This window comes from Stigmatopora argus, chromosome 12 (genome assembly GCF_051989625.1).
Source record: "Stigmatopora argus isolate UIUO_Sarg chromosome 12, RoL_Sarg_1.0, whole genome shotgun sequence".
Classification (NCBI taxonomy): Eukaryota; Metazoa; Chordata; class Actinopteri; order Syngnathiformes; family Syngnathidae; genus Stigmatopora; species Stigmatopora argus.
This window is the reverse complement of record NC_135398.1, coordinates 14219049-14246643: the sequence shown is the minus strand read 5'-3', so window position 1 is coordinate 14246643 and position 27595 is coordinate 14219049. Positions and strand designations below refer to the sequence as shown.

Below are 27595 nucleotides of genomic sequence, written 5' to 3'. Positions count from 1 at the left end.
TGCTGTTTTCTCCCTGAAACAAAATATGCATGGCTGACTAGTCATCACTTTGCTGACACTTGCTCAAAGTGAATGACTAAAATTTGTGTTGTACACCCTGAGTCTTAAGAACTTGGATTTGACCATTTACTGGGGTTAGTCTGACCTTTACACCAAGGATGTACTTTGTTCAATAGATTTATCTACAAATGGCATGTCTCTCAAATATGAAAAATTTGCCCAATAACCGTTTAAATGTCTAAGTGCCCAATGGCCAAACACTAGCACAACAGACAACTGCGAAATCCCATGATGTGCTTTTTTTACATCAATTATGATAATGGAAGCTGGGGCTAGCTTTATTGTCAACTCTTTGAAAGTGGTAAAACATTTTACTACTTTCAGCCAATACTGGTGAGATGAATGTACAAACAAGATTTGCCCTCAACATGAATAGTGACGAGCTGAATTGTGTTTGGGAGGAATTTAAATACAGTGGTACCTCGACATACGATCTTAATCCGTTCCGGGACTGAGCTCGTATGACAAGTTTCTCGTAACTCGAGGTAAAGTTTCCCATTGAAATGAATGGGGAAACAAATTAATTCGTTCCAACTATCTGAAGAAAACACCAAAAACAGGATATTGGATTGGAAAACATGTTTTATTTCTTATAATTCACCATCTATTAACAAAGTAATAAATAACGAGTGGTTTGATAGTAATAATGTGTTTAATAGGAGTAAAATTAGACACATTTCGCGGAGGGGAGAGAACAACACACACGGAGGCGGAGGGGGGGGGGGGGACTGTTCGGGGTGACTTTCTCCACGGCAACATTGCACTCTTAAACGAACAAACAAATTTAAATTAACTTGGATAACTAAAAAAACAGACACTCAACCTTTAATGTAACTTCAAACAAAACTAAATTCTAAATTAGTTGTAATCTTTTTACCTTACTTAGTTCTACGGGTTGACACCACCTGGCCGCTCCGCGGAAGTCTTCAAAACAAACGCATCAAGCGTTGTTTGTTTTTGTCTACCCTTCAAAATATTTCGATAATGTCGAATACAAATGTCATCATAATACGATGATGCGCGACCACTTGCCAGTTTGTCAGGGTGAGTCTTTTCAATAAAATCCGAAACCTCTTGCCACTTCGCGAGCATGTTTTTGATATCTATTCCACCGCCTCCTCGCTACTAAGTTCCGGCAACAAATGTTCACGCTCCTGTAGGTCGATTAAATCCTGTCCGCCTGGGCATTTTTTCCAAAAAAGACCAGTTTCATCGCAGTTGAAAACTTGCTGGGGGGTGTAATTTTCCTGGGCGATAATCAAGGCAAATGTCTTAATAAATTCCACCGCAGCTTTCGAATTGCAACTCGCCGCTTCTCCGTGTCGGATTACAGAGTGTATTCCAGATCGTTTTTTAAATGTTTCGAACCAGCCATGACTCGCTTTAAATGTTTGTGAAGTTGTTGAAGGCTCTCCTTTCGTTGATATCATATCTATGTAAATTCGGCTGGCTTTTTCACAAATGGTAGACTCGGCCAGGCTATCTCCTGCTAATTGTTTATCTTTTATCCACAATAAAAGAAGGTTCTCCATCTCGTCGTGAATGTCACTGCGCCGGTGGGAAATGATAGATAGTCCTTTGGTCGGCCTCTTCTCCTTAATTGCGTCCCTCTGCTTAAGGATGGAGGATATGGTTGACGTATTCCTCTCGTATTGCCGAGCGAGCTCGGTAACACGTACCCCACGCTCATGTTTTTCAATTATTTCGCGTTTCATGTCCATTGTCAACGGTCGCCTTTTCTTAGCAAAACTTTGCCGATCCATTGTAATACGTATTGTTTACCTGGTATGTAAATGTAGACCAAGTGGGGGGAAAACGCGTGTGGAAATGCAAAGTCCGCCCACCAGTGCTCGTAGACATATTTTTTACACGAAAGAGATGCAAAAACAAAAAAATGCCATGGCGACCTGGCTTGGTCGCATAATGAAATTTTGACCGCATCACGGGCGAATTATTCGATCGAAATTTCCCCCGTAAGACGAGCATTCCGTATGACGAACGGTCGTATGACGAGGTACCACTGTATTGGGTGTCTGAGTTACGGGCAATTGCCACATTTTTGTGGGTAATTGAGGAAATAAAATGTTTAACAAATCAGAAACTGAACTACCGTTTTGAGCAACAGGTGATGTTGGAATCAAAAGGTAATTTTCAAATGGTGTAAAACATGCCTGTTCATTCTGCTCTGCATCAGAAGGCTGCTATTGCACATTAGCTGTGGTTAAGGACTCTGATGTTGGCACCAGAGACCTGACGTAGGTTTCCTCCTTCGGTAAAGTATATTTGGCATGGATCTGGACTAAGTGACTCCTGGGCCAATAATATCTACCTTAAATATCTATATTGGCCCAATATAGATATTTAAGGTAGATGGTTGTCATTCTCATTTTCATGACCAAGTATTTATGTGCTGATCTGATTAATAAATAAAGGTGTTTTAGAGAATCAATTTGGCAATATATCGTGATGTTACATAGCACGATTGTCGTCTCGATTCAAAATTCCTCTTTACACCTGTTTGTTGGATGGAAGTTTACAATAGGCTGCTTGCCTTTACTGCGTCCGTTAGTCGGCAGCAGTCAGCCGCCAAGCCCAGACATCTAGTATCTAAACGTCGAATCTTGGGTGAACACACGGGGGCGCTGTTTCCTACCTCAAGTCCCACATTGAGTTCTGTGTATGTACACCCTTTAAGTTTTTATGTATTTTTTTTCCATCTAGATTTAGAATCCTGCATTTAAACAAGTTTGGACTAAAGCAGGTCTGCACTAAAACAACAAAAACTATACATTGAATGACATGTTCAAACATAAAACATGTTTACTTTGGTGCTGAATGAGGTTTCAGCAATACTAAATTGATATACTAAATGCACTTTTTCCCATTTTCATTGGCTTTCTTCATGCAAAGTGATATACAAAAATCATAATCGCGTTGAAATGTAGTATCAGGATTAAACGAGATCAAATTGAGTCGTGATAAGTATCATATCACCAGATTTGAGGCAATACACACCCGTAACTAATATAATGTAATTTAATGACAGAAGCACCCCAAAATCCGATCATATATAGTTCCTGGGAAAATAATCATCTTATTACACTTTCTGAATCGCTTTATCCTCACTAGGGTTGCGGTGGGTGCTGGAACCTATCCCAGCTGACTTCATACCAGAGGCAGGAGACAATTTGATTAGTGGCCAGCCAATCACAGGGCACAAGGAGACAGACAACCATTCACGCTCACACTCATACCTACGGGCAATTTAGTGTCCAATCAGCCTACCATGCATGTCTTTAGAATGTGGGAGGAAACCAGAGTACCCAGAGAAAACCCACACAGGCCCAGGGAGAATATGCACACTCCACATAGGTGGACTGACCTGGATTTGAACCCAGGTCCCCTACTGTGAGGTTGACACGCGAATCATTCACGCCCCTGGGAAAATACATCACCCAAAATGTTTTTTGTTTTTTTAATCATGACAGGCCTACTATCAACCCCACTGTTGTGCAGAAAAACAGTCAAGACATAAATGGCATCAAGTCACATCTTTCTTTCAGCATGTCCTAGCACGTGAATAGTCAATTTAAAAAAAAGAAGAAAATAACCTTGCCCTCCACTTTGATTTTTATTTATTTAGACATGCTTCACTGATCCCGAACCCGCTGTCTCGTTTTAGTGTGTCCCCCTTTTGTGTCCTTCATACAAGTCATAAGGAAATTACGGCATTTGCATGGGTACTGCTCTGAATATTCCCGAAGATGACTCACGTGGCCGCTGGAGACAAAATCATAACTGTCCACCCGAACTCCTTTAAACTTCAAGGCGTCCACAAAGAGTCTTACGTCTTTTGCCCTGATCACCTGGTCAGCACTTGAGTAGAGAAAGAAATGAGGCCAGGCGGGTGGCTGTTCTTGCACTGCGTCATAGTGGTTCTTATGCACGTACTTTGTCAAGGGGTACAGGACAATTCGCAACAGGAAAACAGTAAACGCAAAGAGCGTTATAAGGACATACTTCAAAAAAGGACTTATTTTAGGCCCCAAGGTGGCTGCCAGAGCCCTTACTGCTCCAAGAACATTCCCACTACCAGGAGCACTGTCCACGATGGCCCCAATTACAGACAGGGAACTAAATTGTTTGTCCCTGTGCAAGAGCTCTACAATATATCTGTACAACATGAAGCCACCATTACTGAATATGTGAAAGAAAATCGGACTCTGTTCCACTTCATAGTCATAGAGGATCTCCAGCAACTTCAGGGCTGTAGTTCGAAGTTCTTTATATCCAAAAGACTCGGAGATAAATACTGTCTTGAGAGGAGCTGTGTATCGGATAGTGACGCATCCCTATATTGGAGGGAAGGTACAAAAACGTAAGGATGTATATTTTATGTGAAAAACACCAATACAGTGGTACCTCGACATATGAGCACCCCGACATACGAGCACCCCGACATACGAGCATTTCGAGATACGAGTAAAATTTCTAGCAAATAATTATCTCTAGATACGAGACAAATTTCGAGATACGAGAAAGCCAGGTGGCCAAGACATGAGAGGCTGTTTATGATTTTAGCGCACTCTTTTTTGCCGCATCTCTTTTGTGTATAACAGATATCTACGAGCACTGGGCGGAGCGTTGTTTTTTTCAGTGTTTTTTTCTGTCACTCAGCGCGAGTGGCGGAGCGATCGCTAATACGAGGAGTATATATTACTGCTCGTTGGCTGCTCATAAGATCATCAGGGGCACTGGCTCTCTCCCCGCAACTCCCTCGTGTAATGTCTCTGGTCGCAACTCCCTCTTTGTAATGTCTCTGCGAGCACTCGGCGGGGCGTTGCATTTTTTCAGTATTTTTCCCCCCTTAGCCTGTTAGCTCCTGTTGGCGGAGCGATTGCTAATACAAGAGTACTTCTCGTTGGCAAGTGGTTGTGCGTTATCCTATTGTGAGGACATTTGTGTGCATCATTTTCGGAATATTTGGAATGGAATACAAAAGCAAACAGCCCATCGATAGTGAAAATAACGGTGGAGGCGGGGCAAACAGAGCCAACCCGGCCGGCCGGGAGAAAGATATAAAAATGTAAAACAAACTTAGAATTAAGTTTAGTGTAAGGTTAGAGTAAACTTATTTTTGAGTGTCTGCATTGTAATCCAAGTTCATTTAAATTTATTTATGTTATGAAACGAGCGTGTTAACGTCAATCAACGCCCCCCCCCCTTCTCTCTGTCTGTCTCTCTTTCTCTTCCACTTCGAAATCTGTATAATTTTAGTGCTATCCACTAGTTATGTGTTACTTTGTTAATAGATGGCAAATTAGAAGAAATAAAACATTTTTTCCAATCCAATATCATGTTTTTGGTGTTTTTTCAGAGGGTTGGAACGAATTAATTTGTTTTTAGTTCATTTCAATGGGAAACGTTCGTTCGAGTTACGAGAATATTGACATACGAGCTCAGTCTCGGAACGAATTAAGCTCGTATCTTGAGGTACCACTGAAAATTGAACCAATAAACCTTTAACCTGGTCATTGTAGATGGAGCTGTACTTGGTGAGGTGTTTATCTTTGCAGCCTGCCCATCCCAACAATATCACAACAGGCTCTTTTGTTCCCTGCCAGTGTGTCTCTGGAAGAAAAAAAAGAGTTACGATATCACATCACTTAACTAAACCAGAGTTTCCCAACCTTTTTTGAGCTGCGGCACACTTTTTGCATTGAAAAAAATCTCAAGGCCAGCATCTTAAAATCTTTTAATTTAAAACTATGGAGCCTATATTAACTATAGTCATTCTCATCAAAGTAGCAATCACAAAAACTTCCAAAATTATTCCAAAATCTAATTTTTCACACTGATCTAATGTCACCAAAAGTTGATGTCCAATTCAACTGATGCAAAAATAAGCAATGTCATGTTTTTAATCGCATAATTTTGACTTTTCTCCAAATGTTACTTAAATCTCTTAATAGAGGCCCGGTGAGGCGAGTGGTTAGCGCGTCGGCCTCACAGCTCTGGGGTCCTGGGGTCAAATCTAGGTTGGTCCATGTATGTAACGTTTGCATATTCTCCCCGGGCCTGCGTGGGTTTCCTCCGGGTCTCCGGTTTCCTCCCTCATTACAAAAACATGCATGGTAAGCTGATTGGACACTCTAAATTAACCTTAGGTATGGGTGTGAGTGTGAGTCTCCTTGTGCCCTGCGATTGGCTGGCCACCGATTCAGGGTGTCCCCACCTCTGGCCTGGAGTCAGCTGGGATAGGCTCCAGCACCCCCTGCAACCCTAATGAGGATAAAACGGTTCAGAGAATGAGATGAGATTTCTTAATATTATGGAAAAAAATGTTGTGCTGACACATACTTCACGTCGGCAAAAGTTGATGCCCTAGAAACTAATAAACAACCGGGTCATGTTAGAGAAAAATGAACAACAAAATGACTTCCACAATTTGAATCTTGTAATGGCAATATTATAATCGATAATTTAATGTTCATCATATTTTGATTTTAACCTTGTAATAGTTCATTTTTATTCTCGTTATATTCGTATTATTTTTTCTCTCCGAATCTTTCATTGTGTGACTTCTTTAATTTCCCGCAGCACACTTGACCATTACTCGCGGCAAACAAAGTGATCTAAACCACGAAATAATTTGACAGAGCTGGGCAGGTAAATTGTCATATTAGCCGATTCGTTAAGCCGACAGCTCGGCTATTTGTTATAAGCAAGAAAGTATAGCAAGTGTAGGATATTGTAATATGACCGATGCTCACCTGTGGTCTTTTCGTGTGGAAACACAATATTGTAGTCGATTCCATCATTTTCCATTTTAATTTGCTGGAGTGGATGCTAATTTCATTGGAATGGTTCGTTAAAGAAAGAGCAGTTTATTAAGTCATACGAGTGTTATTATATTTACAGCAAAATCTACAATGCAGTTTAACTAAAACAACTGTTATAGCGCATATAACAAGGTGCTCATTCCGGAAGTTCTCTTTTTCTGCCTCTCAGCACAGACTTCGGTAATAGAATGCTGCCCCCTTCTGGATGGAAGGCCCATTATTTTGGTGCATATTTTCTGAAATATTGATACTATGTATTTCTAACATTTTGGTCCACTAAGCTTTCGAGGCCGGGCAGTCAAAACATTTAGTTTACAGGATTTTATTTAATTTCACAAAATGTTTTTTATAAACAGAAAAAAAGGAATACAAGCTACATTTTGGGCGGCTCGAATGGTTAGCGTGTCCGTCTCACAGCTCTGAGGTCCTGGGTTCAAATCCAGGTCGGATCACCTGTGTGGAGTTTGCATGTTCTCCCAGGCCTGCGTGGGTTTTTTCCGGGTACTCAGGTTTCCTCCCACATCCAAAAACATGCATGGTAGGCTGATTGGACACTAAATTGCCCTGATGTACAGTTGTGGTCAAAAGTTTACACACTTGTGAAGAACAAAATGTCATGCCTCCCTTGAGTTTCCAGTTATTTCTACAACTCTGATTTTTCTCTGCTAGAGTGATTGGAACAGATACTTCTTTGTCACAAAAACATTCATTAAGTTTGGTTCTTTTATGACTTTATTATGGGTGAACAGAAAAAAAAAGTGATCTAATCAGCTCGGTCAAAAAATATATATACAGCAGCGCTAATATTTGGTAACATGTCCTTTGGCCATTTTCACTTCAATTAGGCGCTTTTGGTAGCCATCCACAAGCTTCTGGTTGAATCTTTGACCACTCCTCTTGACAGAATTGGTGGAGTTCAGTTAAATTTGATGGCTTTCTGACATGGACTTGTTTCTTCAGCATTGTCCACAAGTTCTCAATGGGGTATAAGTCAGGACTTTGGGAAGGCCATTCGAAAACCTTAATTCTAGCCTGATTTAGGCCATTCCATTACCTCTTTGATGTGAGTTTGGGGTCATTATCCTGTTGGAACACCCAACTGCCCCCAGGACCCAGTCTTCGGGCTGATGACTTTAGGTTATCTTTAAGAATTTGAAAGTAAAAGAACCAAACTTCATGAATGTTTTTTGTGACAAAGAAGTATCTGTTCCAATCACTCTATCAGAAAAAAAATCAGAGTTGTAGAAATAACTGGAAACTCAAGAGAGCCATGGCATTATGTTCTTCACAAGTGTATGTAAACTTTTGACCACAACTGTACGAGTGTGAGCGTGAGTGGTTGGGTTGTCTGGTTCAGGGTGTCCTTAGCTGGGGTAGGCTCCAGCAATATCCCCCATGACTATAGTGAGGATAAAGTGGTTCAGAAAATGATGATGATGAGCTACATTTCTATATTTCCAGCAGTTTTTTAACCCAATAATAACATATATAAATATATTTATTTTTTAAAAAGCATCTAAGAAAATTAATTTCCCAAACAAACAATTTGTAATTGCGTTCTTAAGAAAGGTGTTTAATAATGATTCACGGCTTTCCCCCCCAAACCATTTGCATTTTATGCACGTGTGCCTTAGACGACTTGGAGAAGGTGCTCTTGACAATGTTGAGTGGAGTTGCCTTTCCGCTGAGATAAACCTTATTGAAGGAGGTCGGAGACCATACGCATTTCTCTTCCTTCGCATCGTCTTGTTCCTTTTTTACCAGGGTACATGAGTAAGCAAATATGTATCCTGTCATGAAGGCATCGAAGCCAGCACGGTGTGAGCCGGATTCCACCTTGTTTTCACTTGTTTTGGTGGTCATATCTGTGTTTGACGACTCTAACCTTTCCTCACATATGGTGTTTTCATTCTTCTCTGTTTTCACGTTTTCTTCATCTTCTTGGTTTTCTGTGTTTGAATTACCATCTGCTGAAATTGCACTTTCCAGACACGCTGTAGTCACTACTTGATGGCTCTCATCTGGATTCATTTCCAGATCTGGATTCATTTCCAGATCTGGATTCATTTCCAGATCTGGATTCATTTCCAGATCTGGATTCATTTCCAGATCTGGATTCATTTCCAGATCTGGATTCATTTCCAGATGTGGTACTTTTTTTTGAGGAGCACCTTCCAAAACTGATGAGTCTTCCTCTAGCTTTCCTCTCTTTTTCTTCCTTTGACGCTTCCTCTTTTTTCTCTTGTCATCCTTAGATGTATCATCTTGGAGAATGATCAGGTCAGTGTCATGGGACAAAGGACACTTTGTACCCTTTGAACACCAACCAAAAGCCTGCCAAACAGACAAAGAGAAAATTGGGACATTTTGATAAAATATCATCATGAACCTTGAGTGATAAACTGATGTGTTCCAAAGCCACAACTATAGATAACAGAATCTTATTTTGATTACTTATACATTAGGTTTATGTGAGACTCACCGAAAAGGACAGGCAGACGGCAGCTTGATCTGAATGAGGAAGTCCAGGTGGACAGTACTTGTAGTCTACATATCTGGCCATGGCTCCAGAATATTGACAGAACTCTAAGTAGACACGACGACTATTCTCAATAGAAGACTCATTTCGACTGTTATCTAGTTTACTGTAAGGAACAGACAAAAATGAGGGGAACTCAATCTTAATCGCATTGACATTCGTTAAGCACCATACACACCATTTTTTGTAGGCATATTCCAAATATGAAGCACTGAAGCGAAGGTCATATTCTGTGACATATTTAGTGTCAAAAAGGCCTGCAGGAAACATTTCCGAAAGGTCGGCTGTGAAGGTGGACAAACGATCTGGTAGATGTGCATAGAAATTCTAAAAGGATACAATAAATATCAAGAAAAAAATGTCAGTAGGCTTTAACTTCTAGTGAAACAGTTGAAACACTAACAGCCAAACAGTACTAACAGCTCTGTTTAGAAGCCACACAAATGAAGGTCAATACACAACAACAAATAAAACTACCATGAACAAAAATACACTACCTGGTAAAGGAAAGCAATGTCAATTAGACCATTGTGGAGAACCAGTGGTTTTTTTGCACGTAGTAACTCAGTGAATAAAGCCCGAATATGAACACCTTGGTTGTCTGATCCACCCTTTAAAGCAGAGAGAATTAAGAACCAATGAGTGACTGATATGCATGTATTATGCCAAAACACGATACTTTGTGGAAAAAAAATCAGTCTTTTCATTTCAGTGTACAATAAAACAAACAATAAAAACAGCAATAATAATAATGCGAATAATAATAACTATTAGTATCATTGTTATTATTATTATTATCATCATCATCATTCTTATTATCAAGTTCCATGAAGTTTGCTATTCTATTTTCCTATTTTCTAACAAGTCCAACAAAATTGTAATGCAGTAAGGCAGGGGTGGGCAAACCGGCCCCCGAGAGCCGCTGTGAGTGCAGGTTTTTGTTCCAACTGACCCAGGACAGAGACTATGACCAATGAAATTTCTGCAGAAAACACGAAGCACCTGACTGCAATCCACTGATTGGTGAAAAGGTGTCCTCTTTATGGGTTGAAATGAAAACCCGCACCCACTGCGGCCCTTTGTGGAATAGTTTGAGGACCCCTGGCAAACTGTGGTTACATTAAAGCTAGATGACGCTTTATGGTTCAGACAATTCAACCGGCTGAGCATGATAATTACCTTATTATTGCCCTTGCAATAAGGGATTCCTTCTGCATATTGCTTATTGAAGTCAAATCCATGTTGAACAAGGAACTGCACTGATTGAGGCTCGATGATATATTCTTCTGAACATAGTAAGGTGAGGTTATACACCTGAACCAGGTATGTATCGTCTGCCTTCATAAACAGGGACATGGACATATTTTGAAGTTTTAACATGATCAAGGACATCCAATCCGTTAGAGATATGTATATCCTACATTTAAAATTTAAAACACTTCGATGTCACAGTTATGAAGCAACAGTACAATACACATATGTACCTTGTTGTCTACCCTCTTGAAACAGGCTATTCCCAAGGAGAGGATTGAACGAGAGCGAGCTGCATGACAAATGGCGTTATACCTGTCTTCTATGGAGCTGAAACCAAATATTTAAGAACGTTTATTGAAGGGTACAAGACATGAGGTTTAAGTTTGTGGTTTTAATAACCTCGCAACTTACGCTGCAAGCAATGATGCTCTATTTCCAAGGCCACTGAGCTCCTGTAACATCAATTTCAAAATGATTAGGATTAAAATATTGATGTCAAGGCGAGGTGGTTAGCCTGTCGGCCTCACAGTGGGGGTCCTAGGTTCAAATCCAGGCCGGTTCACCTGTGTGGAGTTTGCATGTTCTCCCTGAGCCTGCGTGGGTTTTCTCCGGGTACTCCGGTTTCCTCCCACATTCCAAAGACACGGATGGTAGGCTGATTGGACACACTAAATTGCCACTAGGTATGAGTGTGAGCGTGAATGGTTGTTTGTCTCCTTGTGCCCTGCGATTGGCTGGCCACCAATTCAGGGTGTCCCTCGACTCTGGCCCGTAGTCAGCTGGGATAGGCTCCAGCACCCCCCGCGACCCCAGTGAGGATAAAGTGGTTTAGAAAATTAGACATTGTTGTCATTTCATATATACCATCCAACAAGCAATAAACTAACTAGAGGAAAGTTATCATTTACGTACCGTATCAACAGCAACAAAGGAAGACGTTTTAAGAGCCACAACCATTGCTGGCCAAAGTTCTTTGAAATTGCCATTGTGGACATCAATAACAGGGATAACAAATGATGATGTCATGTTGAATCAATTGTCAATCTGCTAAATCTGAAAACCAGAAAAAAAAAGAATGCTGCGGTTCATTCAACCTTTGTTTTTGGTAGCTGAATAAACTTTGTCATCTGCTTGCATTCTAAACTGCTCTCTGAGAATATGTAACACAATGATGATTGTGTAATAATAATTGTTCAAAAGGGCGAAAGAACCACTTTAACAAGTGCCAAATGGAGGCAAGAATCAGAAGAGAAACTTGGATACAACGTGCTTCGGATGATGGTAGAATGGGTCTATTCGTCACACATAGAGGGCAAGATGTGAAAAGTCAGAAACGGCGGCGTAGATAACAGACGGCCATCTTAACACAGTACATTTCCCATTTGCAGACCATTTGACAGCATTTTCTCCGCTTAAATACTGTTAACCCTGGAGGTCCCAACAGATTTCATTTGTGCTCATGAAAAACATTTTTCACGTGGTTATTATCCAGATTATCTGTTGAAAAATATATTATTTTGAAATAATGAAGCTTGTCCAAGTTTAACTTGTATCACGCATTATACTCATCTAGCTTTCTCTATATGTGATATGTATACGACCATACACATAGAGGTTACGATAAGCCTGATTTGCTGGCAGTTTTTTTTTTACGATTATCATCATTAATTTTAATACAACCTATTTATTCAGAAGAACATAATATACTATAATTGTAATAAATGACACAGCATTTAATTCATATGACTTATCGGACGTGATTTTTGGGGGGATCGTTTTCTTTTTATTCAGGCGTTCAATGAGCACATATACACAGCGTCACCTACCATCCGGCGAGGTTACGGATACCATTTTGGCTCAAACAAAGTCAGAAACATTTACTAGTTCAATGAAATTATCTTTCTTTGACGTCTCTTAATATCGCACTAATAATTTACCGAGTGCCTCTAATTATGTGACTGAGCAAAAATCGGACAAAATTAATATTTTTATTTCGATGAAAACGCGAGTTTTTAGTTGCACAAAGTAATGATTACCCCTCTGCAGCGCGTCTGCTAGTGTAAGAAAATAACAACGTTGACGTTTTATATATAGTTTTTTGCGTGCAATGGGTGGATGCTCGGCTCCTCACTGTTCCAATTCAACCAGCATAGGAAAACAGTTATTCAGATTCCCTAAAGAGCCCGTCAGGAAGAAGAAATGGGTCGTGAATTGCCGACGCGACTTCGAGCCAACTCCACATTCGAGACTGTGCCAAGTAAGTACTACCACTGTCATTGTTTTAGGGATTCCTAATATATTATTAAGGGATGGTAATATGGTGTCTGTATTGCATATGTGCATACTATGGCTGTCTTCATAATTTAGGACCATTTTGAGGAAAGCCAGTTTGAGGAGTTGGCAAAGTCTCCAGCTGGAGGAAAGAAACTGAAGCCTAATGCCATCCCAACTCTCTTCAATGCTGGGGAACCTCCATACCCAGCAGTTACAGCTCCATTCATTTTACTCCCCTTGAAAACTGAGCTAGGTAACTTCTGCTCTACATGTACATAACAACACTCATTCATTCTCCATACAACTTATCCTTGTCGCAGGGGGGTGCTGGAGCATATCCCACCATACTATGGGCAACAAGCAGGAGACACCCTGAATTGGTGGCCAACCAATTGCAGGGCACAAGGAGACAGACAACCATTCACACTCACACCTAGGGGCTATTTAGAGTGTTCAACCAGGCTACCCTGCATGTTTTGGGGATGTGGGAGAAAACATGCAAACTCCCCACAGAAAGGTCCGAACCTGGAATCCGACCCAGAACTGTGAGGCTGTCCGCCTTACTTAACTACATTTAACTAAATGTCTCTTAGATTGATGACGAGACTTGAGTCTTGATATGAATATCACGGCTTGATATCATTGCAGCTTTAATTTCATGGTTCAATAATTGTTAAGGATTTAACAAAATGTGAATATTTTGGTTCAATGTCGCAGTTTTATTTACACAATACGACAATTGTGATACTTTGGTATACTTTGCGGTATTGCAGGCAGGTGTACGATGGGGCTAAGCAGCTAAATTATGGAAATAAAGCACCTCTCTTTTTATTACTGGTTAATTAAGTACTTCTCCATTGGTTTGGATGTTTTGTCCATTTTTCCTTAGGTTTTTATGAAAAAAACATTTATCATATAGACCATACATTTCTATCCAGACAATGTTTATATTCATACTTTATGCCTCCAAAATGCCTTTTTTTCATCTGTCTCTGTATATGTATCATATTTGATGCAAACTTAGTTTTCAGGGGTCAACGGCTCATGATTGTAAACAAAGATCATGGCAAAATATTGTGATGTCATAATATGGCTAAAAACTGTATTGATTACAATGTGTATTGATTACAGATATAGTGTTCCTTATATATACACAATATTGTGCATAGCATTTTGCTATAATGATGCATAATATTCATAGCATTTTACTATATTTTAGAACGCTGAAGTCTTTTGGCATGCAACAATTCAGAACATCAAGCTTAGTGAATGTCTTAAAAAATTGATTATGTTCTGATTATAGTGGAAAAGGAACTGAATATTGGAGACCATGGCTATGCTAGACGCACCCCGCTGCTTGGCCTGGAAGAGGAGAACGGAGATAGGACAGCAATGGACCAGCAGTCCTGTACACAGTGCTACTTGCTTAAGAAACAACTGGAGAAAGAGATGCAGCACACAGTGAGACTGCAGAAGGAGGTAAATACCTGTTTTACTGTCATGGTTACTGACAGGCACTTTATGGGAGTGCTTAGATACAGTGGACCCTCATGATATGAGCCAGTCTGTTCCGCGACAAAGCTCGTAATGCGAGTTTCCTCCTATCCTGGCTGTATTTTCTGCATACGAAATAATTGCATTTTAGTTAATGCGTGCAATGCTTCCCATGCCCGCCATGTTATTAATAATGTAAGGCATCATTTTAAGGTTAAATAATCTGAAAAAGAAATTCAAAGTATAAAACTTACTTTCATATATAAGTACTTGCCATGAGAGCTGGAGTCTTCCAGCAATGTAACAAAAGTGTGAACCAGCTGAGCTCATAGATTTAGGACTTTCTTTCAATCTCGAGCATTCTTTTTTTTTGTCATGACTGTCTTTGGTCGCCAAATACACTAGGAGCGACTGCGTTGCCTATGGAACGAAAGCGTCACAGGCCAAATTCCACCGGTAAAGAATTTCTGCGACAGTCAGAGGAACCCACGAGAGTTCCCATGAAAACACGGAAATTCAGGCACAATCTTGCGATAACATGAGTCCGACTGGAAGAAGTCACGTCCCACCGTGACTACCACTTGTGAATAAAGGATGGATAAGTGCTAATTTTTTGTTGTTGTATCACAAAACAAATAATTAAAATGTAATTGTCGCGTGAGGTTGGCTTTTATTCTGCATGAGGACATTACGAGCTCATGAAAAAAGTAAATACATATCTTATATGGTCATGAAAATTAAAACTTTGGACAGATTCCGCGATCCTCGTTGACAACGGCTTTATTTTGAATGGAATCTGGTGCTAAACTGCCTTACAGCGCCGGGAATTGTCTCAATCTCATGCGGTCGGGCCGCAACTCCCGGAACAAAATGGACCTTTACGTCATGACTAAAATTAGATTTGTCACAGTTGTTGCTTGGAACTAACCTCCCGCCCTCTACCTTGTTCAAGGGACCTTCCTCCTGGGGTGGTCGTCACTCGGCACTGAGTTTGGAGGGAGGGCACCTGAGATGTGTATTATAGCAACCAGTGGTAGTCCAAATAGAAAAGACAGCGATGGACGTCAATGGCGAAACGGCAAAAATTGCACTAAAATGGGGTGAAATCCACTTCCTAGCAGCATTTAGTGATTAAATACAAACACTGGAGCTTAAATACAAACACTGGAGCTTTTCAGATATCAGAACCGGGCCCACAATTGAAATATTATTTCGGAATATAGCCATATTTTACTCACCAAAAATCATTTTTAACTGTACACAATATCCATCCTCCTTTCTTTCATCCTTCTTTTCTATCGCCATCGAAGCTAATGCTGAAAGTCGAGCTTGTCCTGTCGTATTTCTGGCATAGTCCGTCTTGAAAATGGCTTTAAATCAACACAACAATATATTTGCTTGTGCAGCTCGCTACAGATACAGTTTGGTAGCTCTGGCTAATCACTAGCCAATCATAGTTGGTGAAAGCGATGACGTATCCCTACGCCTGCGAGAAGGCAATGACGTATCCCTACGCCTTCGACAAGGCATTGTGGTGTTGCCAACTCAAAATCTGATTGGTTAAAGCAACAGTCTTATTGACGCTTGTTTAATGCAGCAGAGCCTGCAGAACTGATTGTGAAGGCCTTGAGGCAGATTTCTGACCCTAGCAACAAATAATGGCTGAAGTATTGATGGACAAAATATAATTTATGATTCAGATATTTCTTAGGCCAACAGAGAATGCCTTGAAGGCCCTGACGGCCCGCCACTGATAGCAACAAAGGGCGCTGAAATGAAGCATAGATGCAGCAAGTCTCAATCTGTTCAACATCAAAGGAAGGACTTAAGACCTTGTGACACGTTTATGTTAGGTGAGGCTGTCGGGACCACCCTTAAGATCCTGATAGGAGCCTAATGATTGTTAAATGATTCAGATATGCATGTTCAAAAAAGGTGAGTATTTCGGTGGGCAGATTGTGATCTCGCCGTACAAATGAGATATTGTTTTTGCCCGAAGGAAACTAACAGACTGTATAAAGTCTTACTCTCAGGCGATCTACCAATAATACATTGGCGATCGATGCCCCAGTTGTAGACGTTTCGTGAGGGCGGTGAAATTTGTGAGATTGATTAGTATGCTTGAGAATACTTGCGACACCGTGAGCGCAAACAAACTCCAAGCAGTATAATTGCATGTTTAGTGTTCACTTTTAAGCACGAATGATTCAGTTGGGCTTTGCTACTAAATTCCAGTACCGAGCAAAAGGCTTGTAAGCGGGATGTCCAGATACTCTGGCAGACCAGTTTCTACCACTCGTATGGTGAATGTTTGCATGCATGTACATTTTCACACCCAGAACTGGTTTTCAGCCAATCCCAGGGCATAATGAAATGAGCTACCATTCATGCTCACACTCATGCCTGCGGACAATCTGGAGTGGTTAACCAACACACACAGGCACATGGAGAACATACAAAACTCCACACAAGAAGGTCGGAACCCACCGCTGGATTCAATCCTTGATCTCAAAACTGTGAGGCGGACTTGCTAACCACTTTGTCACTTTGCCAACTCTTATTTTTTTGTATAATTATCTAAATTTCAGTGAAATCAAACTTTCTCAGAAACTCAGGTTACATTGCTAGCAGAGGAACAGAACTTGTTTGTAATTTGAGGACTCTGTGTATACATTACGGGTGTGAATCTTTTACTCACAAAAGCGATTCAATTCATATCTTGATTCAACATCAATGGCAGGGGTGGGCAAACTGGACCTCAAGGGCCACTGTAGGTGCACGTTTTTGTTCCAACTGATCCAGCACAGTCCGTTTAACCAATAAGGTTTCTGTGGGAACAAGAAGCACCTGACTATAATCGCTGACCATGGCTGGATGAAGTTACTGCTTTAGAAAGTACTTCAATGATTTTAACAGGCATTACAAATGTAGTAAAGACTACAGTATAAAGCAATTGCCCATAATCAGACCTGTCATCTTACATTTTGGAGATTACGGGCCGTAAAAGTATATTATCTAAAACTAATTAACTACTATTACACCTTTCGGCTTGTCCCGCCAGGGTTTGCAATCGCGAATCAACTTTTCTTTTGCATAATTCTCTAAAATGAATTTTCAAAAATAAATCTCGTTAAAGCCAAACACTGTGGTCAAGCTATTATTTCTAATTAAAACAGAATTACTAATAATGTATTTTACTTGTAGCATTTTGTTCATATAGTAACACAAGCACATTCATTTTCTTTAAATTTCTTAAACAAATAGCCTTAGATGGGAGATCCGTTGGTGAGTGGTTAGCATGTCGGCCTCACAGTTCTGGGGTCAAGGGTTCGATCCCAGGTGGGTCCTCACTGTATGGAGTTTGCATGTTCTCCCTGGGCTTGTGTGGGTTTGTCGGAGTACTCCGGTCACCGCCCACATCCCCAAAACAACTTGCATGGTAGGCTGTTTGATCATTCTAAAATGCCCCGATGTATGAGTGTGAGTATGAATGGTTGTCCATCTTCTTGTGCCCTGACTGGCCATATATTCAGGGTGTCCCCTATGTGGTGCCCATAGTTAGCTGGGATAGGCTCCAACACCCCCTGTGACCCTTGTGAGGAAAATGGTTTAGAAATTGAATAGATTTATAGCCATATAATTCTTAACTTTGTTAACCCCTTGGGCTTCAAGACAACTTTATATCCCCATCAAGCATCTGGGATGGGCTCCACTGCAATGCACAAAATGAATAAATATTACAACAAGAATGTCAGGTGCATGATAACACTAACTATTATCTTCTTCATGTCATAACATTTTTCTGTGTTTGTCAGGCAGAGGAGATGAAGAAACGTCTCTACCGGCTCGACCGGATTGAGAAGGGACTCCAGAACTTTCTATATGAGGACCAGATCCGTGCCCTGTCTCTTACCAAGCGATCCAGACGAGCCGTGTGGTCTCCAGAAACGATCCTTAAGGCCAGAAAGATCCGAAGCGCAGTAGGTACCAAAGGCTATGAATACCTGCGAGAGCTAGGCTATCCATTACCATCCTATCGAACTCTATGTAACCGCCTGGAAACCAAACTAATGGTAACAACTGACATGAGCTGTGAAGAACTAGCAGAGTTGGGCCTGGGACTCATGGCAAACTGTGATAGCCCAACAGGTGTTGGCGATAATGATGAGGAAGACCTTCTTGGTGTCTTGTCCTGATATGCTGTTTGTTTAGCTGTTTATACCATATCAATAATGGCCTCAAGTGGCTTTGTTTGCCTGAGATGTCACGTTTTGGTCTTGTCACTCAACGTTGCTAAGCAAACCACGAGTACTCTACACTGTGGTGATAGGGTGACAAGTTGCGACAAAATCTGCCCTATGACCAGAAAGTTATGCATAAAAAACCAAAGGATACTCAATGAATACATTTTTTTGCAACTTCATTATGTACACTGTTCAAAGAAGGCACTGCATGGACCACAATAAAGCAATTAATACTTACTACTGTTTTTGTCTTAGTTGTATCCTTAACAAGGTCTGCCCCCTATTACAGGGGATAAGGAGAATTTCAGCAATATGACAAAATAAATTTCATATCACAAACACGTCTAGTGCTCACCACTATCATTTGGATTCGCTTTTGGGACGTCTGGGATCTATCCCTTGGTTGGTGGGTACTGTTAGGTTTGTTAGTCTTTGCATTTTCCCTCTGTGTAACTTGTTGCTGTGATTGTTCATTGATTTCAACTGTTGTCACCTCCCTTATGTGACCCAGACACATCTTTTGCCTTATGTGTCACTCATCTGTTCTCCATGTCTCGTTCATGTCTGTGTATTTAAGGCCCCTTTGTTTGTAAATTTCTTTGTGTCCTTGTCAAGATGTGTTAGATCTGAGTGCAAGCCCCGCCCTGGTATTTTTGGTTGTTCTGGTCTCGTTAATAAAACCTTTTGAGTACACTACCATTCTTTGCTTCCCTTTTCCCTGCGATTGGGTCTATCCCCTGTTTTTCAGTTTCACTTCATGACTAAGTGCTATCGCCAATTTAAAAAAAACATTATAATATTGCAGTCATTTTTGTTACAATTATCCCTATTTTAACATACCTGGAATTGTTGTTAAACAAAAAGTTGAACAAATATAATTCCTAAAAAAGGTATCAGGATAAAAATAGGGTGGCCCGGTGGTTTAGTGGTTTAGTGGTTAGCGCGTTGGACTCACAGTGGGGGACCGGGACCTGGGTTCAAATCCAGGTCGGTCCAACTGTGTGGAGTTTGCATGTTCTCCCTGGGCCTGCGTGGGTTTTCTCCAGGTATTCTGGTTTCCTCCCACATTCCAAAGTCATGCATGTCAGGCTGATTGGACACTCCCCTAGTGTATCGTTGTTTGTCTCCTTGCATCCTGCGATTGGCTGGCCACCAAGTCAGTGTGTTGTCGTCCGCTTCTGGCCCAAAGTAAGCTGGGATAGAATCCAGCACCCCCCGTGACCCTAGTGAGGACAAAGCAGAACAAAGCGGTTCAGAAAATGAGATGTAATGAGGATAAAATTAACAATTAGCATACTGTATTAGCTCTCCAAACACTTTCCTCCTAAAATTTGAAACACGACAGAATTCCGATCCTCTAAAAATTTGGCTTATCGGGTCCAATTTCCCCAAAAAATCAATCCAATTTATGATCGGAAACATCCCTAATAATCATTATTATTCTTGATTTGTGTTGATGTTGCAATAGCTAAAGCATTTTAATTAAAGAGTGAAACAGCCAGATAAAGTTACTATTTTGCAGGCTTGATGTAGTTATTTTTAGTAATATCCTATTGGTCCGATTTTAAGACGGTGTTTTTTGCATTGAAATAAGACTGAAAACGTGTCAGTCGTCTTAATTTTGGGGTCTAGACATTATACCCATTCACAACGCTAGGTGGCACCAGATATATTTAAAGCAAATGCTGAACACATGATTAAAGCAGTTATTACAATGTTGTTGTTTTATGACAGTATATTGGTTAATTTACATTTCAAAAACCAGAAGTTATTCATTTACAAATGTGATTGCACTGTAGTTTACATATTAAAATGTTCAGATATTAAGATGTGATAGACAGTTTTTGCATGATTTGAATGATGGTTTTTCTCTCGAATATTTGAGTTTGATTTATTTAATAAAGGGACAATTCATATTAATGAACTTATACATTTTCATGTTAATGAACATACATATGTAAGATTATAGCCAAAGGCATCTTTAGTCCCTTGTGCAGATTGAAGATAAATTCAATAAGGCAATACATGACAAAAGACTAGAAAGCAGCATAAAAATGATGAGACATTCACAAGTAGAACAGATCTAGGCAGCGTTGTGATCGCAATGTTGTTCATCCAACAGCCAGGCTTTAACCTATTACCAAGTGTCCACATGTGTGGAAGAAGGTGCTTTGCCTTGTTTCTTGTAAATGCCATGAAATTAAGGTTGGACTTCTGAAAGTTTTGGTTCACAGTGAAAAGTTTTAAGGTTGAACAAGCTAAACTGAGTTTCCCTATTTCACACTTCATTTGGTCTACATGTATTAAATGTTATATTATTAGTTATTTTTATTGGCCTTAAGATTGACATGCGACCAGTCCATGACTTCTCTCCCTAGTCAACTAAGATTGGCTCAAATTGATCTGTGACCCTATAAGGAGGGGAAACGATTTATAATCATCTAGCTAAATAAACTTGTAATCTCATCTCATTTTCTGAACCGCTTTATCCTCACTAGGTGATCGTGACCGGACGTTTGGTCGCCGGATGTTTGGTCGCCCGGACGTTTGGTCGCCCGGGTGAATATAATTTTGAGAGCTGGTTTCATCAGTAAATTCTCTGTCATGTTGTCAAACGTCCGGCGACCAAACATCCGGCGACCAAACGTCCGGGCGACCAAACGTCCGGGCGACCAAACGTCCGGCGACCAAACGTCCGGCGACCAAACGTCCGCGACCAAACGTCCGAGTACCCTAGGTGATGGAATGTTGTTGTCGGACTTTAATTAAACGTAAATTTATTTTGGCTCCGTGAACATTTCTTGTCAACGAATTCATTTGTGTACAAACACAAATTGTAGAACTTTCAGTCTTTCTTTCCTTCATTCATTCTCCTTAACCTCACAAGGGTTGGCTGGAACCAGTTGCTTATCCAACCAACTATAGACAGTAGGCGGAGGACACCTTGAATTGGTTGCCAGACAATTTATTTTAAACTTCCTGACATAAACATGGAAATCTTTCACATAGAAAATGAACTTCCACCAACACTGTGTGTATATCGTTTACTGTATTGTAGTTACCAGCCAATGAAAAACAAGTAATTGTATGCACAGCACTATTTACTGTTAAAAACTCTTGGTTTGTATGAGCTTTTTTTTCCGTTGATCTTCTGGTCCTGATTTTCATTGATCTGGGCCTCTTACTTTCTTCCAAAGGTCAAACTGTGGATTTTGAGTCACATGGAGTTTGCCTGACTGCCCAATTTTTGTCACTGTGTCAGAGGTGACAAAACAATAGACATATTTACTAGATGTACATTGATGCTCGTGAAATTTCAATAATGTACTGGTTCATGATTTAAAAAATAATAATAATTACAAAAATGCACTCAAAAACATCTTATCTTTTGTGCAGAGACTCACCTCATAATTACATTTGTTAATGTGGGTGTTCTCATTTAACCAAAAGTACAAGGCACGAAAACAAAAAGTGGTATTGTCTGTACTATTACAGTTTACTGTACACAAGTTACTTTTAAATGTGTTTGAAAGTTAAACAAATGGAATGGACCATGGACTTGGAGTTACATAGTGGATAGTGTTTCAGCCCACCTTTTGATTGATTTGGGGGAAGGGTCCAGCTCAGAAGCTTTAAAAAAACAGCAGAGGTGTAAACATCTCTTTGGGTCAAGAGGACAGCACGGATACAATAGAGGTGAGTTCACTGTGTTACTATGGTTGGACTTTGCTTTATTGAAAGAAATATATAAAAATAATGTATTTAAAAAATGGCAATCCTAATGTATCTCACCTTATTTGTTTATTTTTTATTGTATTTTATTATCACACTGTCTAAAATAGTATACCATGCACGTGTCAGTGTTGAAGAGTTTATAGTTTATGTATTATTATTAAGTAAAACTAATATGCATGGATTCATCGTGTGCTTTCTCAGGCAGGGCTGTTTTGACAGACTGAGGGGACAATGTTCTCCCACCTGTTGCTGTGGACATGTACGGCCTTGCCAGGTCTGCTTTTAGCCTCCCAAGGCAGTCTGTTGGTCGAGGCGCAGGACGCAGACACCAGGATCTGTAAACCTGCTCCCTACTGGGATATCATTCAACAAGCACCCATGCAGGCAGTACTGGGAAAAGTCGTGGTGGTGGCACTACTCAAAGCTAGCTGACAGTTTTGTCTCATTCAGGCCTCTAGGTATGAAAATATTGAATTGATATCCATTTGAAAGAAGCTGTATTATGATAACTCTTGTTGAGATGAACATTGATTTAAAAGGCAACACAAAATTTAATCAACGAGACTGTTGGCCTTAAACATCAGACTTACAGTCGTGGTCAAAAGTTTACATACACTTGTGAAGAACATAATGTCATGGCTCTCTTGAGTTTACAGTTATTTCTACAACTCTGATTTTTCTCTGATTGAGTGATTGGAACAGATACTTCTTCGTCACAAAAAACATTCCGCCATGGCCTCAGAGAAGTCACCAGCTGTAGTCACTCATAATCACTCACAAGAAGTTTAAGAGGCCATGCTATGAAGCTCATTTCTCTGACACAACTTTCTAAGTCACCAAAATTGCTAATTCGTGTTGCTGTATGTATATTTTTGACCCAGCAGATTTGATCACTTTTTCTGTTAACCCATAATAAAGTCATAAAAGAACCAAACTTCATGAATGTTTTTGTGTGACAAAGAAGTATCTGTTCCAATCACTCTATCAGAGAAAAATCAGAGTTGTAGAAATAATTGTAAACTCAAGAGAGCTATGACATTATGTTCTTCACAAGTGTATGTAAACTTTTGACCACAACTGTAGGTATTTTTTACATTAGCAAGTCAGGTTTACACTGTGCTGGAATAATCCATGTCCCTATTCATCTACATTTTACATATACTTAGTAGTTGACAGTCTACTTTTGATGGTCAAGCAAATGTCAGGCAAAGTAGTTGATGTAACTTTTGACTAAAATGGAAAAAAAAACCTTTGGCTGTTCATCTATTTAGAAAGTAGCAACTTGTGCAAATGTGCGGAAACGGTGAAAAGGTGGAAATGGACATTGATGACTGTAAAATTCCATTAGATTGAAAAAATTATCTCTCATCTCATCTCATTTTCTGAACTGCTTTATCCTCACTAGGGTGAATTGGTGGCCAGCCAATCGCAGGGCACAAGGAGACAAATAACCATTCACACTCACACCCATACCTAGGGGCAATTTAGAGTGTCCAATCAGCCTACCATGCATGTCTTTGGAATGTGGGAGGAAACCGGAGTACCCGGAGAAAACCCACGCAGGCCCGAGAAGAACATGCATACTCCACACAGGTGGACCGACCTGGATTTGAACCCCGGTCCAATCAGCCTACCATGCATGCTTTTGGAATATGGGAGGAAACCCACAAGCTGGATTTGAACCCAGATCTCATACTGTGAGGCAGAAGCACTAACCACTCGCGCTACCAGGCCGTCCTGAAAAGTTATAGTCTATTTTAATTTGACACTGAGGTTTTCCTCTAATTATAGCACTCACATTCTGTGAGTCGTATAATTATATCAAAAATAAGGCCATGGCAATGACAATACATATAGCAAAATAATGATAAGTTAAAAGACATTATCAGATAAAGGGAATTATGCGAACATGAGGGACATAGCAGACAGCATTACCCTGTTAAGTTTGTGAAGCTAATGAGACAAGCAGAAAGAATGTAGCTGTATCAAATACAGGATTTCATTTACTTAAAACAATACATTTAAAAAAAATCACTATTATTTGTTTTTATGTTTAATGTCGATATTAAAACCATTGTAAAAAAAATAATTACGAAAATAACGACTGTGGGGAAGGCAGTCAATGTCTCTTTTTACAAATGGAATGGCTTTTTCAAGTAAAAATATTGAAATGAAACATTTTACAGTGCATAGCAGTTATTGAACTTTGACCGTTTAGTCTTTTGTCTCAATCTTTAGAATCAGAGGCCTGCGTGACAGGCTGAACCGGAACAACCTGACTGAGGTGTCTTTCATGATAGTAAACGAGCGAGACTCTCTGTCGAGGGCAATGTACTGGGAGCTGAAAAGAAAAGTGCCTCCTGAAGTTCCGGTGTACCAGCAGACTCCCTTTCAAAATGATGTGTGGGAAGCGCTGCAGGGTGACAAAGATGACTTCCTAGTCTATGACAGGTGAACTGAGCTTCCTCTTTACAAGTGAACCAAAACATATCTTTACTCTTTCAAGATACAACTAAGAAAAAAATATTCTTACAATAGTCGTATACAGTTTGAGTTGACGACAGGAACCCACAAAATATCAAAGGTATTTATTTTTTATTGCTGGTGATGTTTTGTCCAGGTGTGGTCTCCTCACATTCCATATAGTGCTTCCATACAGTTTCCTGCAGTATCCTTATGTTGAGGCTGCCATCAGAGCCACCTATCTTAATAACATCTGCAATTGTACTGTAAGTAATCATGCATACACAACACAGCATTGTTCCAAATTTAACAACAACAGCATTGTGAAAACTAAAACAAAATGATGAGAACACATGGAATTGTATTTAGGAAAATCTGTATTTTCCATTTTGTAATTATAAATATGAGTGGCAATACTAATTGGATGTATCTTTGTGTTATAGTAATAGTAACCAAAGGAGGGCAACACTGAATTGAAGCTTAATGAAAGGAAAAATGTTAGTTCCAGAAAATTAACCTGTTCAAAAATAAAATACCCTATTTGTAACTCAGTTCTTATGAGTACAATACAATTGTGGAACATTTGATAAGTTTACTGATGATAGGAATACTTCTTTTGAATAATGTGTTTTATTTGTAAATTTTATTCATTTGGGAAAAAAAGATTACAGTGGTACCTCGACATACGATCTTAATCCATTCCGGGACGAGATCATATGTCGAGGTTTTCGTAACTCAAGCGGATGTTTCGAATTGAAATGAACTAAAAACAAATTAATTCGTTCCAACCCTCTGAAAAAACACCAAAAACAGGATATTGGACTGGAAAAAAATGTTTTATTTCTTCTAATTTGCCATCTATTAACAAAGTAACACATAACTAGTGGTTTAATAGTAATAAAATGTGTTTAATATATCTAAAATTGGGCGGTGTTGTGTGCACGAGTATACTTCATTACCCAGAAAGCCCTCTTTTTGCCCGTGCATGCGCGTTGTGCGTTTCCTGGTCGAAACTCGTCTGAATAAATCGTTCAGTGCTCATAGATATCTGTTTAGACAAAAGAGATGCGGCCAAAAAAGACAGTGCGCTACAATGATAAACAGCCTCTCATGTCATGGCCATCTGGCTTGGTCGCATCTCGAAATTTTGATCGTATCGCGGGCGAATTATTCGATCGAAATTTTCGTCGTACCATGAGCTGATCGTAGGTCGAGGTCCCACTGTACCTTACATTTTTTTATTTCGATCCATGGCTAATTAGTAACTGAATTTGGGCAGAGAAGCAATGAGGCGACCACCGTACCACTTGAGTCCATCCTCAATAGCTGATGTGGCAATTGCAGTCAGTAGTATACGATACTATACCGATAAGTACATGCCTAATCATACAAAGCATCCCTCCACCATCTCATTATAAATATCACACCCATCACATTAGGTCCTCAAAGTCTAAGGAGAACTAATAAAAGAGCTTTTTCAGACTGTCATCTAGAATTATACTACATCATATTATATGTTCTTTCAAAAAATGTTGATTGTATTATTGAACTGAATACTAACATACTATGTTAGGTCGAGAAACCAGATGAGTAGTTAACTAAATCATTATATCATCCCCAGGCTAATTTTACATCAACGAATGGAATCATCCCAAAAAATGATACAGTGCCGTCGAACGTCAACAACACCACGGCTTCACCCAAAAAACTACTGACTACTCACCACTATGGCCAGTCTCATCATCTTCCTCACAGCCACCAGAATCAATCACAATCATATCAGCTTGACCATAATACAACTCAAAGAATCTCTCATCTTCATCAACATCATCATCATCCCGACTCTCACGTTCCCTCAAACCACAGTATTCATACTGAAAATGCTAATTAGGATGGATGACAATTTTAATTCATATTGCTTTTGTGGGCCGGCCTAGTGACTTGGGTGGTTAGCACATTGGCCTCACAGCTCTGGGGTCCTGGGTTCAAATCCAGGTCGGTCCACCTGTGTGGAGCATGCATGTTCTTCCCGGGCCTGCGTGGGTTTTCTCCGGGTACTCCGGTTTCCTCCCACATTCCAAAAACATGCATGGTAGGCTGATTGGACACTCTAAATTGCCCCTAAGTATGGGTGTGAGTGTGATTGGTTGTCCGTCTGCTTATGCCCTGCAATCGGCGGGCCACCAATACAGGGTGTCCCCCGCCTCTGGCCCGAAGTCGGCTGGGATAGGCTCCAGCACCCATCCTGAGGCTAGTGAGGATAAAGTGGTTCAGAAAATGAATGAATTACTTTTGTTAGGGGTTTTATTTTAGGCAGATCGTGCAGTCTCTGTACTGATTTTCTACCTGTATGTAGAAGCAGTAGTTCCTGTTCTTCCTTGTCTCCTCCAATTAATGAAGTCCACAGTCTCAAACCTAGCAAGAGGAAGCTGCAGATGGATGTGTGCGGAAAGACAAATGGAACGGAACATTGCTGTTTCTCACACAGAACTAGATGCATTGCATTGATGCTGGGCAAACCTTAGTCTCTTTATTGCTTACACTCTCTTCTTGTCCTGTGCTTCATTGATTATACGTAATTAACTTTCGCAATGATAACATTAAATATAAGATGGTCTGTTAAGTCACCAGTCAGATTATTGTTTTTCTTTTTCTTCTGTGTCATTCATAAACCATTTGTATTGAAACTT

The 27595-nt window shown here is 40.1% G+C and overlaps 4 protein-coding genes across 4 annotated transcripts; 2 read left to right on the top strand and 2 right to left on the bottom strand.

Annotated features, from left to right (window-relative positions):
- Positions 1 to 3678: 3678 nt before the first annotated feature.
- On the bottom strand, positions 3679 to 7515 carry tmem53 (transmembrane protein 53). Its single transcript, XM_077616279.1, has 3 exons — positions 6834 to 7515; positions 5588 to 5691; positions 3679 to 4412 (listed from the first exon to the last, which is right to left on the bottom strand). Exons 1-3 carry the CDS (start codon positions 6886 to 6888, stop codon positions 3711 to 3713), a joined length of 861 nt encoding a protein of 286 aa, XP_077472405.1. The 5' UTR covers positions 6889 to 7515; the 3' UTR covers positions 3679 to 3710.
- An 867-nt stretch (positions 7516 to 8382) lies between these two features.
- toe1 (target of EGR1, exonuclease) lies at positions 8383 to 12086 on the bottom strand. Its single transcript, XM_077616042.1, has 8 exons — positions 11608 to 12086; positions 11107 to 11147; positions 10926 to 11022; positions 10621 to 10779; positions 9939 to 10052; positions 9620 to 9768; positions 9385 to 9547; positions 8383 to 9236 (listed from the first exon to the last, which is right to left on the bottom strand). The coding sequence occupies exons 1-8, from the start codon at positions 11719 to 11721 to the stop codon at positions 8487 to 8489; spliced, it is 1587 nt and encodes a 528-aa protein (XP_077472168.1). The 5' UTR covers positions 11722 to 12086; the 3' UTR covers positions 8383 to 8486.
- A 265-nt stretch (positions 12087 to 12351) lies between these two features.
- LOC144086198 (THAP domain-containing protein 1) lies at positions 12352 to 18944 on the top strand. The gene is made up of 4 exons (XM_077616043.1): positions 12352 to 12952; positions 13063 to 13222; positions 14273 to 14448; positions 18279 to 18944. Exons 1-4 carry the CDS (start codon positions 12803 to 12805, stop codon positions 18657 to 18659), a joined length of 867 nt encoding a protein of 288 aa, XP_077472169.1. The 5' UTR covers positions 12352 to 12802; the 3' UTR covers positions 18660 to 18944.
- A 3416-nt stretch (positions 18945 to 22360) lies between these two features.
- On the top strand, positions 22361 to 27191 carry selenop2 (selenoprotein P2). Its single transcript, XM_077614848.1, has 5 exons — positions 22361 to 22403; positions 22644 to 22900; positions 24681 to 24893; positions 25063 to 25171; positions 26527 to 27191. Exons 2-5 carry the CDS (start codon positions 22674 to 22676, stop codon positions 26794 to 26796), a joined length of 819 nt encoding a protein of 272 aa, XP_077470974.1. The 5' UTR covers positions 22361 to 22403; positions 22644 to 22673; the 3' UTR covers positions 26797 to 27191.
- The last annotated feature ends 404 nt before the right edge of the window (positions 27192 to 27595 follow it).